Source organism: Bos indicus, chromosome 2 (genome assembly GCF_029378745.1).
Source record: "Bos indicus isolate NIAB-ARS_2022 breed Sahiwal x Tharparkar chromosome 2, NIAB-ARS_B.indTharparkar_mat_pri_1.0, whole genome shotgun sequence".
Classification (NCBI taxonomy): Eukaryota; Metazoa; Chordata; class Mammalia; order Artiodactyla; family Bovidae; genus Bos; species Bos indicus.
Window position 1 is genome coordinate 86220082 of NC_091761.1, and position 20070 is coordinate 86240151.

Genomic DNA, 20070 nt, shown 5'->3' on the forward strand with positions numbered 1-20070 from the left:
GTTTAGATCTTTAATCCATTTTGAGTTTATTTTGGTGTATGGTGTTAGAAAGTGTTCTAGTTTCATTCTTTTACAAGTGGTTGACCAGTTTTCCCAGCACCACTTAACATATGGTGATTTAAATGTTTCAATGCTATTTTTTTGGTTCGTCCCACCCTTTCCTTCTCCCACTGTGTCGGCAAGACTGTTTTCTATGTCTGCGTCTCCACTGCTGCTCTGCAAATAGGTTAAGCAGTACCATCTTTCTAGATTCCATATATATGAGTTAATTACAATATTTATCTTTCTCTTTCTGACTTACTTCACTCTGTATAATAGGCTCTAGGGTCATCTACCTCATTAGAACTGAGTGAAATGTGTTCCTTTTTGTGGCTGAGTAATATTCCTTTATGTGTATATACCACTATTTCTTTATCCATTCATCTTTCTATGGACATCTAGATTACTACCATGTGCTAGCTATTGTAAATAGTGCTGTAATGAATATTGGGATACATGTATCTTTTTCAATTATGATTTTCTCAGGGTATATGCCCAGTAGTGGGATTGTTGGTCATTTTAGTCCTAGTTTTTAAATAAATCTCCATACTATTCTCCATAGTGGGCTGTATCCAATTTACCTTCCCACCAACAGTGCAAGAGGGTTCCTTTTTCTCCACACCCTCTCCAATATTTGTTGTTGTTTTGTTGTTTAGTTGCTCAGTCGTGTCTGACTCTTTGTAATCCCATGGACTACAGCACGCCAGCCTTCCTGTCCTTCACCATCCCCCAGAGCTTGCTGAAACTCATGTCCATTGAGTTGGTGATGCCATCCAACCATCTCATCCTCTGTCGTCCCCTTCTTCTCCTGTCTTCAGTCTTTCCCAGCATGAGGGTCTTCTCCAGTGAGTCGGTTCTTTGCATCAGGTGGCCAAAGTATTGGAGCTTCAGCTTCAGCATCAGTCTTTCCAGTGAATATTCAGAGTTGATTTTCTTTAGGATTGACTAGTTTTGTCTCCTTTCAGTCCAAGGGACTCTCAAGAATCTTCTCAAATGCCACAGTCCTCCAATATTTAATTGGAAGATAGTTGCTTTACAATATTGTCCCTTTATTTTACCCCCAACCTGCTCTCACTTCCTGACCAGTAACTTTGCTGGTTTTTATCCTCTTTCCATTTTTATGTTATTCTTGGATTTGAACTGTAGGGGAGGAGAAAGTTTTCCTTGACCTTCTTTAGGGTCTTTGGTTGGGTCTGAAAATTAAACTGACAAAGACAAGTTAACAGAAGAAAAACATACACATTTTATTGAATTTTCACATGTACATAGGAACCTTCAGAAGAGAATGAAGACTAGGAAGTAATGAGAACAGGAAACTTGCATACCTTTTAGACAAACAATAAATTTGTGAGGAATTTACAAGACAAAAGGGTTTGGGCTAGGGAGAGTAAATGGTGAAGAAGAAACTAGGAAGATTAGTTTAACAAAATTTGTTTGCAGATTCTTCTGGGCTGATAGGGGATTTATTTTCTTTCTTTAGGCTTTTTCTACATTTACTGGTTCTTAATTGCTTCCAAATAAAAATTGTATGTCAAAGAGACATATTTTGGGGTGATGTGTTCTGGTTTCCTTCAAATGCATGCAATATTTTCACAACTACAATAATGACACCTCTTAATGCATTTTTCTTACATCGTAAGCATCTTGGCAATATGTCATGTCATATCCCTAGTGTCCTTCTCTCCTTGACATTTCAAACATCTCTGTATTACATTGTTGAATTGTCACTGTTCTACTCTCCTTCAGCAACTACATTGGTTTGAGTAACAGGCAGCTGTTGCCTTGGTGCATACCTAAGGCAGACCACCACATACTATTGTGTAGATTCTTCAGTGCATAAGAATTCTGGCCAGAAATGTGAAGAGGCTTGATATACAGCCCTTGCTACTCCTTTAACATCGTCAGTTAGCCATAGTGCCCCATCCATTCAATGGGAGAGCTTTTTCCTAATTCATAAAAAGGTGCTGAGTGGGCCAGTTGCAGCCATGCCTAAACAGAGCTCCTGTATTATAAGATAGTATCAGGAAATGCTGGTTTATGTTCATCATGTTTTACTATCACATTCTCAGACATAAGTAACTGCTTGACATTTGGTAAAATTTTCAGCTAGGTAAGTGATTCAAGTTGAGTTCCTTAGGAAACAGATTCTGAGATTTGCATGCAGATTTTTGGGGACCTGTGCTTGGGAACAGCACCTGAGAAGAGTGAAGGAAACAGAACTGGGCAAAGAAGTTGAATTGTGATGTTGAAACAGAGTCCTCAGCAATCCTAGGATGACTTTCTAAGTTGTCCCCAATGACCAGAATTCCCTCTTAACCCTGTACTCTATTGTCTATAGTCGCTGGATGCAGGCTGCTCCCAGAGTGGACCTGACTGGACATGATGGTTCTCTTCAGCTGAAAGCAGTTTCTGGACAGGGGCATAGTTGAGAACAACCCACACGCACAACACCTGGTGGAACAAAGGGCTCAGTACTGAAGTGGATTTGGCACACCACAGCATATGCTAAAGTAGTTTCATAACCACTGAGTGACTTTTTCTCCACAATGGGATTAATCAGGTTACCACTATTTGCTTTTGGTTGCAGGAACACCTGATAGAAACAGAATGCTGCTGCTGCTGCTGCTAAGTCGCTTCAGTCGTGTCCGACTCTGTGCGACCCCATAGACGGCAGCCCACCAGGCTCCTCTGTCCCTGGGATTCTCCAGGCAAGAACACTGGAGTGGGTTGCCATTTCCTTCTCCATTGGATGAAAGTGAAAAGTGAAAGTGAAGTTGCTCAGTCATGTCCGACTCTTCGCGACCCCATGGACTGTAGCCTACCAGGCTCCTCCGTCCATGGGATTTTCCAGGCAAGAGTACTGGAGTGGGTTGCCATTTCCTTCTCCGGATAGAAACAGAATAATCCCAGGAAAAATTTAAGATTTTTTCTTAGCGCACCTCAGAGATTGCAGTGAATACCAGGAACATAGATCCAGTAAACGAAAATTGTCTGAAAATACAGGTTGCAAGTTGTATTTAATGACTGTAGGCTTGAAAATATAAGTTTGTCCTCTGTTGGTTCCATGTTCAAGAAAATATCTGTATTGGTTATGATGGGGCAACATAATTAAAAAGCAAAACCTTCTTGCAACCCAGAAAACGTTTCCTCAAAGGTGAAATTTACTGAATAAGCGTGAAACTTGTGGTATCACATTGGTACCAATGTGTACCAATGGACAGACAATCCACCCATGAGAGACTGCAAAGACAGAAAGTAATCTTACCCCCTTATATAGTCAACAGGTACAACCTGTTACATCACACACAGTTCATCACAGCTTTACCCAATAATTGGAGTGACTATCTTATTGGCTTTATCCAGAAGAAAAAGAAACTGCTTATATCTTTGTAACAGGAGGTACTTTTGCAAACTACAGCAAAGCAACCATCAAACTTGGGCTCTTACCTTACTGAAACTGGGAGATAGTGGAGCTGTAACCCTTGAAATTTGAATTTCCAATTCACAGCTCAGAAATGTACTTGAGGAAACATTTCTGAGTTGTGAGACTGGCAAGAGACTTATTTAGCTATGAAACAGATTTACATATGTTTGGAAAGCATGGAGAAAGAAATTCTGAAAGAAAAAAGGAAAAAGGGAGAAGTCTCTCCCCTAATTTTCAATAAGGAGAGTTAAGCCTCATTTTTATTTTGTATTTGCTATCTCACTATATATGTGGATGTGTTTAAGGCCGGGTCTCCTTAAAATGCTGAAAAATTTTTAGAGACAACAAGAATTCAAAGCCATCTGCATATCAAAATGTCAAAAAGTTTTTTGGGCTGACTTCTTGTCAGATATATGGTCATTGTTTTTAACCTCTTACTATGAGCAATGATGTCCTTGTATTGAACAGGAGAAGGGTGTTCACCAGAATTATCTTTAAGATGCGTTCCAGGAATGTTTTAAGCCACCCATCCATTTTGGGTTAGTTGAACTTAAAACTAAACAATATTATTTTAAAATTTATTTAACTGGATTTATGTACCAGGCAATGAGTTGGCACTGTCAACGTCTCCAAGTTCTGGAACTCCCAGTCATCAGACGTCTTTCACTCACATAAGGATCAAATGATGGTGCCAGTGCAATCTGCACATTAATGTTGGCAAGGCTTGATTTACTTTGTATTTAATTTAGATAAGTATAAGTCCTAGTATTTTCTTCCTACATCCTCAGAGGACCATTGCTCTAATTCAGTAGTTTAAGAAAAATGTATTGAATGCTTGTTTTGTATCATCATAGGGTTAAGTTTGAAACATACAAAAATGAATAAGATGAATTTTGCAGTCTAAAATAGAAGGCAGACACACTTAAAGACATGTATCAATGCAGGATAGTAGGTGCCAAACATATTAATGGAGGATAAAGTGTAAGTTGTAGGTTTTGGAAAGGCTTCTTGGAAAGGATAAAGTCTGAACTGAATTTTTCAGAAAGAATAATGGTTAGTTTAGTGAAGAGAGATGGAAAAGACTTTTCATGTAACCAAAATGTGACAGTATGAAACACCATGTGGTATCTGGTGGATTTCAAGTAGTCTGATAGTCCTAGAGTATCAACAAAGAGAAGTGGAGTAGGCAGAAAGGAAGCCAGCGATATAGATAGTAGCCATGGCCACACATGCCAAAGAGCCTGGACCCTATTCAGATGGCACTGGAAAGCCAATAAAGCTTCATAGTGGGTAGTCAGGTTTGTACTTTGGGTAATTCCCTCTAGCTACAATATGGAGGGAGTATGGACATGAAAACATACCACAAAGTCATGATAATCAATTTAAACATGGTATTGGATGGCAATCAGAACAGACAACCCAGAAGTAGACTGAAGTACATGTAAGAATTTTATAAATGACAAGAAGGATAATTCAATTCAGTAAGAAAAGGATAGTTAATGAAGAAAATAAAAAGTAGACCATGTTTTATTTTTAAAACCTCATTTAGCTTTGTACACACTTATATACACATATAAACTAAATTAAAAAATACAGAAAGACTGAATACTTAAACATTAAAGAAAAGCAATAAAAATCTTAACCAAAAAATTAGGAGATTACATGTACAATCTAGGTGTTGGAAAGGTCTTCTTAACCAATGCTGAGAAGACACACATTGGTTAAATGAAAATAGCATAATGTATAAGCAAAACTACCATAAACAAAGTCAATAAATAGATAATGTAATAAGGGTAACATCTGTAATACGCTGGTTGGGTTTTCTGAGAAGCATGATGAGTTTGAGGTGCAAGAGGTTTATTGGAAAATAACACAGTAGAAGAAAAAAGGAGGATCAGGAGGTAGGTCTACCTCCTATCTGGCAGGAGGAGACCAGATATAGACCTAAAAAAATCTCAACCAGCCATGGGGCAGCTCTGGAGCAATGACTGCCTGTTGGAAGAGTTCTGTCATGGTGAAAATGTCCAGGGCCATCGGCTGGAGATGGCCCAAAGAAAAGAAGCACTTGTCCTCAGCTATCAATGCCTCACTCAGTCATTGGCAAGGGGCTTCCTCAAGAACAAGACCATGGATCAGAAGTTGGTGGACCCTGAGTAACTGGACATCTGAAGGCTATCAGTGAACCACACATTTTGTAGCTGGAAAGTGAGTCCTTTATTGAAGAAGAATCTGAGTGTGGCATCTCTGTTTGACATCTAACTTACACACTGAGAAGAAAAAGGCATTCAATCCAATAGAAAATTAGGCAAAGCACATGTATAGACAGTTCACTAAAGATTAAGTCCACATGGCCAAGAAACATTGAAATGATGTTTAAATATGAAAAGTGCAAATTAAGATAACAATGGAATATAATTTTGTACCATAAGAGGCAGAAATTAATGAGAGCTACAATACCCATTGGAATGGAATATAAAGTGCTGTTATTCTTTGGAAAATCTATCTGACATTACCTATTAACATAATAAAATACATATACCCTTAGACTCAAAATTCTACTCCTGGGAATCTATCTTATGGAAATGAAATGATTAATTCATAAAGACATGGGTACAAAAATGATTGTTACAATGTTGTTTATAGTGATGAAGAATTAGAAACAAATACCCACAAAAGGGCAATGCCTGAATTAATTATGATATATACATACCATGGACAATCTTGCATCTATTTAACAGAATGAATTTGTAGATACTGAGGAAGCAGTGGTAAGATCCTTATAAGGTATTATTGAGTGAGAAAAGGAAATTTCAAATGAGTATGTATAAAAATATCTCCCCTTGCTTTTTTGTGATCCAAAAAATGATAAAATTTATATGTGTATATCTACAAATATGAATGTAAATCCAAGCTGGAAAGATGCATACTAGATTGCTAATTTATCTTGCAAGGAGTGGGAGGATTGGGTAGGTGGAGGAGAAGAGCAATGTGCAAGACAGGTAAAAGAAGATTAAAAAATTGTACCAAAACATTCATAAGATCACATTTATGCTATTATTTCTAAATTTCTTAAGAAAGGCAAAATACAGCTTGCAGGAAAGAAATAAGAATATGTCACAGAAATGGAAATAACCATACAAATTTTATTGAAATATACAACATTTTTTAGTTTTGCAGATTTAATAGATGCCAAGAATGTTTATTTGTTACATAGATCAAACAGTATCAGCCAAATGAGCCAACAGCATGAAAAGAATAGGGCTTTGATAAACTTATGTGTCTGTATCACTCAGGAGTTTAGATTCTACTGTAGTAACAAATGGCCTCCAAATCTGAGGGACTTATGACAAAGGTTGCTTTCTTGCTCATGTTTCATGTTCATTGCAGATTGACTTCAGCTCCTGCTCCATGCCAGTTTCAAGATTCAGCCTTTACTGCTGAACCGCTGGGGAACCCGTGGTAAGTACATACTAGCTATAAAACTTCTATACACAAAGTGTTCTTCTACTCGTCTTTCACTGACCTAAGCAAGTCACATGGCTGAGCCTCCTGTGAATGGGATGAGGCTGTATTAATGCTCCCACAGGGAAGGATCAGTGACCATCTCCCGAAATAGGATGATCTGCTCTATGACAAAGAGTATTAATGAAGTATTTGTATGTGATCATACTAATGAATGTTATTAATGATTGGCGAGTTAAGGGAATTAATGATGAGAAAAAAGAGAAAATATTTTTTATAATTCAGTAGGTGCTTGTTTCTCATCCACAGGTAAGAAACACATCTTTTTATTTTCATTTAGTTTCAATCACAGATCACAGACTATTTTTTATATTTTCAAAACACAAACTAAAATTCTTTTAATTTGTATTGTGCATATAGGAAGAATTAAGGTAGATGGAATGGTAAAATGCTATTTTATACACATATTTTATTTTTCTGAAGTTTAGAATTCACAGCAGTATGTTTATCAAACATTAGAAAAGTATTCCTTTCTTTAGAAACGAGAGTCTGAAAGTAATAGTGTTTCGTACTTTTTGTTCAGAGTTTAAGTATGTACTCATAAAGAATCTTCCAAATAAATTCTCTCTGCAGCTATGAATTTAGTTATTGAAAAATCATTTTGGCTAGGAGAGACTTTAAAGAAAACTCTGTAACCTCTTATTACAGTAATTATAGTATTATACTATGTTTGTTGCTTGTTATCTCATTTTACAGTTTAAATTAAATTTTAGTCCTTTGCTATTGCTCAATATTTCAGGTGATTCTTTTAACATGTTTTCCCCTCTAATCTTTTGAAAACAGTTGTGACATTATCTGAACAGTTTCACCAGTACATTTTATATAGAAGAGAGAATGGCAAAATTCCCAAGTGCAGTGCAACAGCTGTTGCTCCTCCACTGTGGGTTAAGGGTAGAGGTGTTGTATCCATGGTGACCTATGTGAGTCAAAGAGGGTGGGAACTATGAGATTCTCACAGGGGATGATGACAGAGCAAATGCTAGCAATTGAGCTTTCACTAGACATTTGGCTTCAAGCAAATTTTTTTCTTTATTTTTAATTGAAGGTTAATTGCAATGTTGTGTTTGATTCTGGCATATATCAACATGGATCAGCCATAGGTGTACATATATTCTCTCTTTCTCAAGTGGATTTTTAAAAAGCAATGTATTCACATTCTAAGTTCCTCATTTTTATAAAGCACATAAGCTTGTGCTAAACCAAAGAGCTATACACCTGAAAACTTAATTGAAATGAAAATGTTTACAAAAGACAGCATACTTTTACTCTTGTTTTATATTTTAATTTAGAACATGCATTATAACTTTCTGCTTATTTAAATATTGTACTCTGCTTCTTGCTCCCAAAAGATTTGAGGTAGGATATAACAAAGACATAATAAGATTAATAAAATAAGTATAACAGTAATATATCATCAGTTCAGTTCAGTCACTCAGCGGTGTCCAACTCTTTTTGACCCATGGACTGCAGCACACCAGGCTTCCCTGTCCATCACCAACTCCTGGAGTTTACTCAAATTCATGTCCATTGAGTCAGTGATGCCATCCAACCATCTCACCCTCTGTTTTCCCCTTCTCTTCCTGCATTCAATCTTTCCCAGCATCAGGGTCTTTTCAGATGAGTCAGTTGTTCGCATCAGGTGGCTAAAGTATTGAAGCTTCAGCTTCAGCATTAGTCCTTCCAATGAATATTCAGGATTGACTTCATTTAGGACTGACTGGTTTGATTTCTTTGCAGTCCAAGGAACTGTCAAGAGTCTTCTCCAAAACCACAGTTCAAAAGCATTAATTCTTTCGCCCTCAGCTTTCTTTATGGTCCAGTTGTTACATCCATACATGACTACTGGAAAAACCATAGCTTTGGCTAAACGGACCTTTGTCGGGAAACTAATGTCTCTGATTTTAATATGGTGTCTATGTTTGTCATAGCTTTTCTTCCAAGGAGCAAATGTTTTTTAATTTCATGGCTACAGTCACCATTCACAGTGATTTTGGAGCCCAAGAAAATAAATTCTTTCACTGTTTCCATTGTTTCCCCATCTATTTGCCATGAAGTGATGGGACCAGATGCCATGATGATCTTAGTTTTTTGAATGTTGAGTTTTAAGCCAACTTTTTCACTTTCCCCTTTCACTTTCATCAAGAGGGTCTTTAGTTCCTCTTGCTCTCTGTCATAAGGGTGGTATCATCTGCATATCTGAGGTTATTGATATTTCTCCCTGCAATCTTGATTTCAGCTTGTGCTTCATCCATCCTGGCATTTCGCACGATCTATTCTGCATATAAGTTAAATAAGCAAGGTGACAATATACAGCCTTGATGTACTCCTTTCCCAATTTGGAACCAGTCCATTGTTCCACGTCCGGTTCTAACTGTTGCTTCTTGACCTGCATGTAGATTTCTCAGGAGGCAGGTAAGGTGGTCTGGTATTCCCTTCTCTAAGAATTTTCCACAGTTTGTTGTGATTCACACAGTCAAAGGTTTTGGCATAGTCAATAAAACAGAAGTAGCTGTTTTTCTGGAACACTCTTGCTTTTTCTGTGATCCAGTGGATGTTGGCAATTTGATCTCCGCCTTTTCTAAATCCAGCTTGAACATCTGGAAATTCTCGGTTCACATACTATAGAAAATTAGCTTGGAGAATTTTGAGTGTTACTTTGCTAAGGTGTGTGAGATGAGTGCACTTGCGTGGTAGTTTGAACATTCTTTGGCATTGCCTTTCTTTGGGATTGGAATGAAAACTGACTTTTTCCAGTCCGGTGCCCACTGCTGAGTTTTCCAAATTTGCTGGCATATTGAGTGCAGCACTTTCACAGCATCATCTTTTAGGATTTGAAATAGCTCAACTGGAATTCCATCACCTCCACTAGCTTTGTTCATAGTGATTTTTCGTAAGATCCACTTGACTTCACATTCCAGGATGTCTGGCTCTAGGTGAGTGATCACACCATTGTGGTTATCTGGGTCATGATAATCTTTTTTTGTATCGTTCTTCTGTGTATTCTTGCCACCTCTTCTTAATATCTTCTGCTTCTGATAGGTCCATACCATTTCTGTCCTTTATTGTGTCCAAAGGAAAAGAGTATAAAGAAATACGACTCTATATTTTCTTCCAGTGAGTCCTATGATACTAACAAGCTTGAATAAACTTCACATCTTGGTGAAATTGGAGGAAGAACCCCTACCACATGCAAATAAATTAGATTTAGGTGGGAGAGAGAAGAAGCCTACCCTTTGTTCATTCCTACATGGCAAGTGTCAGACATCAGGAGTGTGTTTGATTTGAAGAGGCCTATATTATAAAATCATACATAGAAAAGTCTCAAGTTGTTAAATAAAATAGGTAAAAGAAGAGATACAAGTCCTCCCAGGGGCATCATTGGTGCCATTCTGGTGATAATTTCTGTAAATGCCTTTGTGGCTTCTGTATCAGTAAGGAACATAACTACAACCTGAGCTCCAACTCTAGGATCCATGTCAAAGTAAGTTAATACATAGGAAATAAATCAACACTGTCTATTTTTAAATGACCTCTGCCCTGATCATAGAGGCTGTTCCCAGATGATTGGCCTGTGGCTCCTGATAGTGTACTTTAGCCTCAGAATCTACATGGAGTGATTCCTGAGGGGGTGTGCTATTGGACAAACACCTGGGCATTCTGTTCTCCTGCAGGTAAAAAAGGTTTTCCAACACCTGGATGAAATAGCAGCCATCAGACCCTGAAGAATATTGGCTGTAATTAGTGATGTCTTAAATATTGATATTTATTGCCTTTCAGTACCTGGAAGATTTATTAAACTGGCGAATTTAGACCTATCATAAACAATTTGCAACTGATTTTTTTTTTTCCTGCTGTGAGGCTTGCAGGATCTCAGTTCTGCAACCAGTTGTACCGAGGACCAAGGCAGTGAAAGTGTAGAATACTAACCACTAGGCCACTAGGGAGCTCTCATTTTTGTAGTACTGTTATTATGAAATGGAGTATCCTTGTACTTAGAAATAAAATTAGTTGATTTTTATGTTTTAATTACTAAAATATAAGGGATGAAGGAATGCCTGTCAAGAAAAGGAAAATCTTGAATTTTAAGAGGTTATATTAAGTTTTGATTATCTTTTATTGACTTAGCATGTATTTTGCTGCTGTTATTTAGTTGCTCAGTCATGTCCGACTCTGTGACCCCATGCTGCTGCCGCCGCTGCTGCTGCTAAGTCGCTTCAGTCGTGTCCGACTCTGTGCGACCCCATAAATGCAGCCCACCAGGCTCCCCTGTCCCTGGGATGCTCCAGGCAAGAACACGGGAGTGGGCTGCCATTTCCTTCTCCAGTGCTTGAAAGTGAAAAGTGAAAGTGAAGTCGCTCAGTTGTGTCCGACTCTTAGTGACTCCATGGACTGTAGCTTACCAGGCTCCTCTGTCTATGTTACCTTCAGGCAAGAATACTGGAGTGGGTTGTCATCTCCTTCTCCAGGGGATCTTCCCAAACCAGAGATCGAACCCATATCTCCTGCATTGGCAGGCAGATTCTTTATCACTGAGCCATCTGGAAAACTAATATCTATTTGCTCTACCATAATATTTTCCCTACAAATTACCCTACAAATCGCTTTTTTTCTAACAAATCTAAATGATTAACATGTATTGGGGAATTCTGTAACTGAATATAAAGATATATGTGGCTTATTTGAAAATGTTGTACTTGTATTTCAGTGCATCTTTGTTGTTGTTCAGTCGCTAAGTTGTGCCCGACTCTGCGACCCCATGGACTGCAACATGCCAGGCTTCCCTGTCTTTCACTATCTCCTTGACTTTGCTAAAATTCATTTTCGTTGAATCAGTGATGTCATCCAACCATCTCATCCTCTGTCATCCCCTTCTCCTTTTGCCCTCAATCTTTCCTAGCATCAGGGTCTTTTCCAATGAGTCGACTCTGGAGAAAGGAAAAGATATACCGAACTGAGTGCACTGTTCCAGAGAATAGCAAGGAGAGATAAGAAAGCTTCTTATGTGAACAAGGCAAAGAAATAGAATGGGAAAGACTAGAGATTTTTCCAATAAAATTGGAGATACCAAGGGAATATTTCATGCAAAGATGGGCACAATAAAGGACAGAAACAGTAAGGACCTAACAGAAGCAGAAGAGATTAAGAAGAGGAGGCAAGAATACACAGGGGAACTGTACAAAAAAGGTCTTAATGACCCGGGTAACCATGATGCTGTGGTCACTCACCTAGAGCCAGACATCCTGGAGTGTGAAGTCAAATGGGTCTTAGGAAGCATTACTATGAACAGAGTTAGTAAAGGTGATGAAATTCTAGTTCAGCTATTTAAAATCCTAAAATGCTGATATTAAGAGAAGAGGTAATTGTGCCTAATGTGAGTGGTTCCAGTTTTGAAGGAGTGGTTCTTCAGAATAGGTAAAGTCTCTAGGACCATCACGAGACTTGTATGCTAGGAGACCCTTGTGTAGTAGGAAGAACCACAAGCTTTAAAGTCGTCTGGGACTCCTATCCTGGTTCTGTCACTCTGAGCAAGTGAATTGACTCTTTTGACCCTTAGTTTCCTTATCTGTAGAGTGGAGAGAAGATTTCTTCATTGAGGATTATCTGGTCCATATTAACAGAAAGAAATTATAAGTTCTCCTTCCAAATGTGATTTCTTGGTAATGTATGGAAAGTCTTACTATTCTCACTGGATTTTTCTTAGGCCCACAGTTCTGGAGTGGCTAACCTGAACTAGAAGGACTACCTTGACATATCTGGTCTTTGATTCTGGGCTTGGTATTTTCAGGTTTGCTGGATCTGGCTAGGTTCCCATCAGTTTTTCAGTCCAATTCTCGATTTCATGTTACTCCAGTTTATTCTAATTTTGCCACTGCTTGTTTTGGATCTGCTCTGATTTTTGCCCTAGAATGGAATTCTAGGATCCTTAATGATAAGAAGTTCTTAGTGACAGAGCCATTTTTCTTTATCAGAAGCAGTTGTTTTATTCAGTGAGAGGACTGCAAAGGTGAAGATTCTGTACACAAGTATTTACTAAACACTTTGTACCAGGCATGGTTCTGGGAGCTAGAAATACAGCGATGAATAAAATAGGTCTTAATGCACATGAAGATTGTATTGTGGGGCAGAGACAGGAGGGCAGCGTGACAGACTATATAGAGAAACAATTCCCTGGACAGGACTGTTTATTTACAGTAATAAAATCTTATGAGAAAACAAAACTGAGTAATATGCATAACATAGTATGTGTGTGAGATTGAAGGGGCAACTTGAAATTTGTGGTTAGAGAAGGCTTCTCTGAGGTGGTGATGTTTGAATTGACAATTTATGATTCTTATTCACATCCCTTCCGCCATTCCCTCCCACTCAGCTTCCAATTTGCCCATCAAGTGATTGTCACATTACTTGGTGAAAGATTGGATGGCAGGAGTTGTGAGTGATAGTAAAAGTGAGTGATAGTGCAGAGTTTTCTTTTTTTAATGAAGGTGTAGGAATGTGGCTATGGTTGCTGACCTAAACGAACCTGGTTAACCTTTCTCTCAGTCTTGCCAGTGGGGCCACAGAGTAGAATCTGTGCCTGGGTAGGAGCAGGTTCAATGGAGAGTTCTTTTTAGTTTTTAACTGAAAATATGAATATCAGGAGAAGCCTTCTGAGCTTATGCTAGAGGACCACAGAGTGAAATCTGCTAGATCAAGGTCCAACTGTATTCTCACAACATAATATATAGACAACAGTCTTTATGAACAGATGCTCAGAGCAGAGATTCAGAAGTGTGTGTATGTGCATGTTTGCCTTCACATGAGGCTAAGACAGAATGCTGTTAAGGGAGAAAAGAGATGAGAATAACTGGACATTATCTGGTTGAAACAAGAAAAATTTTGTACACTGCTTGCTATACTTTCTAGTTTATTTTTTTTGAAGATCACTGACTATAAAAATTAGTAGAGTGACACTAATTTTGATATCAAAAATATTATTAAGGTCATATACACAAATGATTTACATCAGAAATCCCTGGAAATATATTAATATTGTAGAACAAGATAGAGATAACCACAGTTTTACATTTCTCAGGACAACCCCAAAATGGAATTTTTATTAGGGAAACAGAAAGATGAAGCTCTGAAAGCAACTGTAAAAGACTCAAATGAAACATAATAATACTTGAATATCAAAGAAAAACAGTGATAGCTTAAAATAGGCTATATTTGTGAGTATGTCAGTGAAGTTGCTCAGTCGTGTCTGACTCTTTGCAATCCCATGGATTGTAGCCTACCAGGCTCCTCCATCCATGGAATTTTCCAGGTAAGAGTACTGGAGTGGGTTGCCATTTCCTTATTCAGTTTGTGAGTATAGCAAGTAACAATATTTCTTATGAAGGCAAAGGACATGTATGATCATTTTATGAGCTTTCCTGGTAGCTCAGTTGGTAAACAATACTGCCTGCAGTGCAGGAGACTCCGGTTCGATTTTTGGGTCAGGAAGATCCCCTGGAGAAGGAAATGGCAACTCTAGTGTTCTTGCCTGGAAAATCTTATGGCTCGAGGAGCCTGGAGGGCTATAGTCCATGGGGTCACAAGAGTTGGCTACAGCTTAGTGACTAAACCACCACCACCATGATCGTTTTAAATGTGGGTGGCCCTTTTACGTCCTTCCTTTAGTCTGTGGATTATAAGGGCAGTTCAGTTCAGTTGCTCAGTCGTGTCTGACTCTTTGCGACCCCATGGACTGCAGGACACCAGGCTTCCTTGTCCATCACCAACTCCCGGAGCTTACTCAAACTCATGTCTGTCGAGTGAGTGATGCCATCCAACCATCTCATCCTCTTTTGTTCCCTTCTCCTCCTGCCCTCAATCTTTCCCAGCATCAGGGTCTTTTCCAGTGAGTCAGTTCTTCGCATCAGGTGGCCAAAAGATTGGAGTTTCAGCTTCAGCATCAGTCCTTCCAATGAATATTCAGGACTGATCTCCTTTAGGATGGACTGGTTTGATTTCCTTGCAGTCCAAGGGACTCTCAAGAGTCTTCTCCAACACCGCAGTTCAAAAGCATCAATTCTTTGGTGCTCAGCTTTCTTTATAGTTCAACTCTCACATCCATACATGGGTTATAAGGGCAGATCGGTTGAAAGGAAACATTGAATTTTCTCTCCTGTATTTTTCATCTGAGAAAAAAAGGAAAAATCCATTGCTTTTATGATGCAGTTCTCAGAATCTCACTAGAGGGTGGTGTTGATCTATAACCAGAGGTTGCTAATCTGGTACATTCATTAGTAGGCTGCATTTATATTTAAAGAAAAGGTAAAATGAAGCCTTCTCAGTCTTCCCTAAAAGTTGGTAAATGTCAAGTCTGAAAACTCCCAAGGGCCTCATCCAGTTCTGGCTTCTTGCAGCCCCAGAGGAGCCAGATAAAGTAGTGAAGAGATTACTGGAGGAGTTAAGTGGCAGATTCTAATTTCAGCTCCTGCTAACTAGTAGACAAGAAATTAAAGCTTTCTGGACCTTCTTCTCATTTGGGGGGAAAAAAAAAAAAAAGGCCTGTGCTAGATGATCTCTACATCTCCTTGTATCTCTGAAATTCTGATATTCTAACACATTCTGAGTCTAAAGGCTGCAGAATTTCTCCTGTTCTTGGTCAAAGGAACAAGTAACATCGCAAATTATAAAATTATTAATAATTAAAAATAACAATGTTATAAATGAGATTTAACATAGATTCTAATATTCAGTTCAGTTTAGTTCAGTTGCTCAGTCGTGTCTGACTCTTTGTGACCCCATGAATTGCAGCACGCCAGGCCTCTCTGTCTAACACCAACTGCTGGAGTCCACCCAAACCCATGTCCATTGAGTCAGTGATGCCATACAGCCATCTCATCCTCTGTCATCCCCTTCTCCTCCTGCCCCCAATCTTTCCCAGCATCAGGGTCTTTTCCAGTGAGTCAGCTCTTCTCATCAGGTGGCCAAAGGATTGGAGTTTCAGCTTCAACATCAGTCCTTCCAATGAACACACAGGACTGATCTCCTTTAGGATGAACTGGTTGGATCTCCTTGCAGTCCAAGGGACTCGAAGAGTCTTCTCCAACACCACAGTTCAAAAGCATCAATTCTTCGGTGCTCAGCTTTCTTTATAGTCTAACTCTCACATCCATACATGACCACAGGAAAAACCATAGCCTTGACTAGATGGACCTTTGTTGGCAAAGTAATGTCTCTGCTTTTTAATATGCTGTCTAGGTTGGTCATAACTTTTCTTCCAAGGAGTAAGCATCTTTTAATTTCATGGCTGCAGTCACCATCTGCAGTGATCTTGGAGTCCAGAAAAATAGTCAGCCACTGTTTCCACTGTTTCCCCATCTATTTGCCATGAAGTGATGAGACCAGATGCCATGATCTTAGTTTTCTGAGTGTTGAGCTTTAAGCCAACTTTTTCACTCTCCTCTTTCACTTTCATCAACAGGCTCTTTAGTTCTTCTTTGCTTTCTGCCATAAGGGTGGTGTCATCTGCATATCTGAGGTTATTGATATTTTTCCCAGCAATCTTGATTCCAGCTTGTGCTTCTTCCAGCCCAGTGTTTCTCATGATGTACTCTGCATATAAGTTAAATAAGCAGGGTGACAATATATAGCCTTGACGTACTCTTTTTCCTATTTGGAACGAGTCTGTTGTTCCATGTCCAGTTCTAACTGTTGCTTCCTGACCTGCATACAGGTTTCTCAGAAGGCAGGTCAGGTGGTCTGGTATTCCCATCTCTTTCAGAATTTTCCACAGTTAATTGTGATTCACACAGTCAAAAGCTTTGGCATTGTCAATAAAGCAGAAATAGATGTTTTTCTGGAACTCTCTTGCTTTTTTGATGATCCAGCAGATGTTGGCAATTTGATCTCTGGTTCCTCTGCCTTTTCTAAAACCAGCTTGAACACCTGGAAGTTCATGGGTCACATATTGCTGAAGCCTGGCTTGGAGAATTTTGAGCATTACTTTACTAGTGTGTGAGATGAGTGCAACTGTGTGGTAGTTTGAGCATTCTTTGGCATTGTCTTTCTTTGGGATTGGAATGAAAACTGACCTTTTCCAGTCCTGTGGCCACTGCTGAGTTTTCCAAATTTGCTGGCATATTGAATGCAGCACTTCCATAGCATCATCTTTCAGGATTTGAAATAGCTCAACTGGAATTTCGTCACCTCCACTAGCTTTGTTTGTAGTGATGCAGAAAGGCTTTTTTTTTTTTAAACTTTACAATATTGTATTAGTTTTGCCAAATATTGAAATGAATCCGCCACAGGTATACCTGTGTTCCCCATCCTGAACCCTCCTCCCTCCTCCCTCCCCATACCCTCCCTCTGGGTCATCCCAGTGTACCAGCCCCAAGCAGCCAGTATCGTGTATCGAACCTGGACTGGTGACTCGTTTCATACATGATATTATACATGTTTCAATGCCATTCTCCCAAATCTCCCCACCCTCTCCCTCTCCCACAGAGTCCATAAGACTGATCTATACATCAGTATCTCTTTTGCTGTCTCGTACACAGGGTTATTGTTACCATCTTTCTAAATTCCATATATATGCGTTAGTATACTGTATTGGTGTTTTTCTTTCTGGCTTACTTCACTCTGTATAATAGGTTCCAGTTTCATCCATCTCATTAGAACTGATTCAAATGTATTCTTTTTAATGGCTGAGTAATACTCCATTGTGTATATGTGCCACAGCTTTCTTATCCATTCATCTGCTGATGGGCATCTAGGTTGCTTCCATGTCCTGGCTATTATAAACAGTGCTGTGATGAACATTGGGGTACACGTGTCTCTTTCCCTTCTGGTTTCCTCAGTGTGTATGCCCAGCAGTGGGATTGCTGGATCATAAGGCAGTTCTATTTCCAGTTTTTTAAGGAATCTCCACACTGTTCTCCATAGTGGCTGTACTAGTTTGCATTCCCACCAACAGTGTAAGAGAGTTCCCTTTTCTCCACACCCTCTCCAGCATTTATTGCTTGTAGACTTATACCAAATCTTACTAGGGAATCTCAGAGCCATCCTTTTTTCATCTATCGGAGAATTCTGTGGATAATTTCTGTGCCTTAATGAATCATTCAAGGATATCTCTTGCTTGCTAACTTGCTGGAAATGAGCAAAATATGTTTACATAGGATTTTCTAGAGAGAGGAAGTTGAACCATTCATTATCAAGTGTTTTGGGATAGAGATTAAATCCCTTACCTCACCTTGCACTTAGCCAACATGCATCCTATATGTCTTTTCATACTGCTCATGGGGACGACAGAGGACGAGATGGTTGGGTGGCATCACTGACTCAATGGATATGAATTTGAGCAAGCTCCTGGAAAGGGTGAAGGGCAGTGAAGCTTGGTGTGCTGGAGTCCGTGGGGCCGCAAAGAGTCGGACACCTTTGAGTGACTGAACAATAACAAATCCTGTATTTGGTTTGTGAGGAGTCATTCTTTACATGGATTTAGTTGGTTCTGTTTCCTATTACCCTCATGTTATCTAATTCCCTTTCCTTGTCATTTATTAACAGTGCAGAGTGAACTGAAGATTTTTACATGGAACCTGAAGCAAATTATCCAACAACAGGGTTCCAGTAAACCCTGGTTTATCTCTGCATGGACTTAACTTCTAAAGGTGAGAGTCTGCAGTTAACCCCTGATGGTTTGAACTCACCCCAAAGGCACTGACAGTAACACTCAATACGCCATTTCTTCCAAATTGCTTTGTTTGCAAATGAAGGTTTCTTTTCCCCTCCCCTCTCCCCCACCCCCCGATTTTGTTGCATCTCCAGGGTCGTGTCGAACATCTAAACTTCTCAAAATGTATGCACACGCGAGCGTGCTCTCACACCCCACTCGAGTACACGAGCCCGGCTGGGCCGGCTCCCAGTTAGAGAACACATTCCATTCTTCGCGCTCGGGCACACCCCTCCGCAGTGGGGATTGGTCGGGCCGACCCCCTGTCGGCGAGGCGAGGCTCCTAAGAGGCCCAGACGCCTGCCAATCCCCACGGGCTGTCAAAACAAGTCTTCCCTCCCTGTCACAACAGAGCGGAGTGGAGGTCGCCGCCGCCGCCGCCGCCGCCGCCGCACTTCCTGGGGCCGCTGCATCGCGGTCCCTGGGCAGGTGGCGGGTGCGCCGGGCAGCGGTCGCCGGGCTCCAGCCCTTCTCAGGCCGCACGCGTCCCGGCCTCTGCGGCCGCCCGGCCAGGCGACCGGTGCCTTTTGTCTGGCGCAGAGCGGGCGTGTGCATCACATTTCGGACACCTCCCTCTCCTTGTCGTCTCTCCTCCCTCCTGCTCACATCTTCTCCGCCGTCCTCCCCTCGCCGGACTGCCGGCCTCCTGGACCAAAGCCCGCGGACGTCTCTACTCGAGAGATGCCTCCTCTCCAGAAAGTTACCGCCGCCGCCGCCGCCGCCGCCGCCGCAACCGGGCGGTGAAACAAAGTCTGGCCGGGCCGCCTCCCGGTGCAGGAGCGCACCCGTGCCCAGCGGCTGCACTTCGCTGCCGGGCGTGCCGCCTCCCCGCGGGGAGTCCGAACCGCGCTCGGCCATGGCCGAGGGCGCAGCCAGCAGGGAGGGTTCAGCGCCGCCAGACGCGGCCGGGAGCGAAGACGACCCCCGAGTGGGCCCGGATGCCACCTCCGGGGACTGCGTGGCGGCGGCCCCTGGGGGCCGGTGGAGGGACCGTCGCAGTGGGGTCGCCCTGCCCGGAGCTGCGGGGCCCCCGGCGGACAGTGAGGCCGCCCTCCTGGAGGCTGCGCGGGCGACCCCTCGGCGCAGCAGCATCATCAAGGTAAGCGAGGCCGCGCGGCCCCGGGAGCTTGGCTGTGGGTGGGCGGTGGGTGGGTCGTGGGGCTGGGGCAGGATGTACGGTGTCCGGAGGCATCGCAGGCTTAGCATTGTTTTCTCCAGTGTCCTTCATTACCAAACCTTCCTTCCTTGTCCGGAGGTTCCCAGACTCAGCTCTTGGCTGTGAGAAGCAGAAGTGACTTTTTTTTTTTTTTTTTCTCACCGCAGAGGAAAAGTTCCATTCTGCGCCTTTGCGTTTTGATGGATGCTTTCCCTCATTTTCTATGAAAGT

General features: G+C 40.9%; 1 protein-coding gene across 5 annotated transcripts in view; it reads left to right on the forward strand.

Annotated features, from left to right (window-relative positions):
- The window catches only part of PLCL1 (phospholipase C like 1 (inactive)), a 397143-nt gene that overhangs the window by 4385 nt on the left and 372688 nt on the right, over positions 1-20070 (forward strand). For 2 of the 5 annotated variants that reach the window (XM_070799971.1, XM_070799975.1), the window contains exon 1: positions 19034-19782. In XM_070799971.1, the coding sequence (XP_070656072.1) occupies positions 19540-19782 (243 nt within the window). In that variant the 5' untranslated portion in view covers positions 19034-19539. Of the gene's footprint in view, positions 1-6850; positions 6923-18517; positions 18622-19033; positions 19783-20070 lie in introns of those variants that run through there. The other 3 variants (XM_070799984.1, XM_019974509.2, XM_070799997.1) reach the window with 3 other exon arrangements.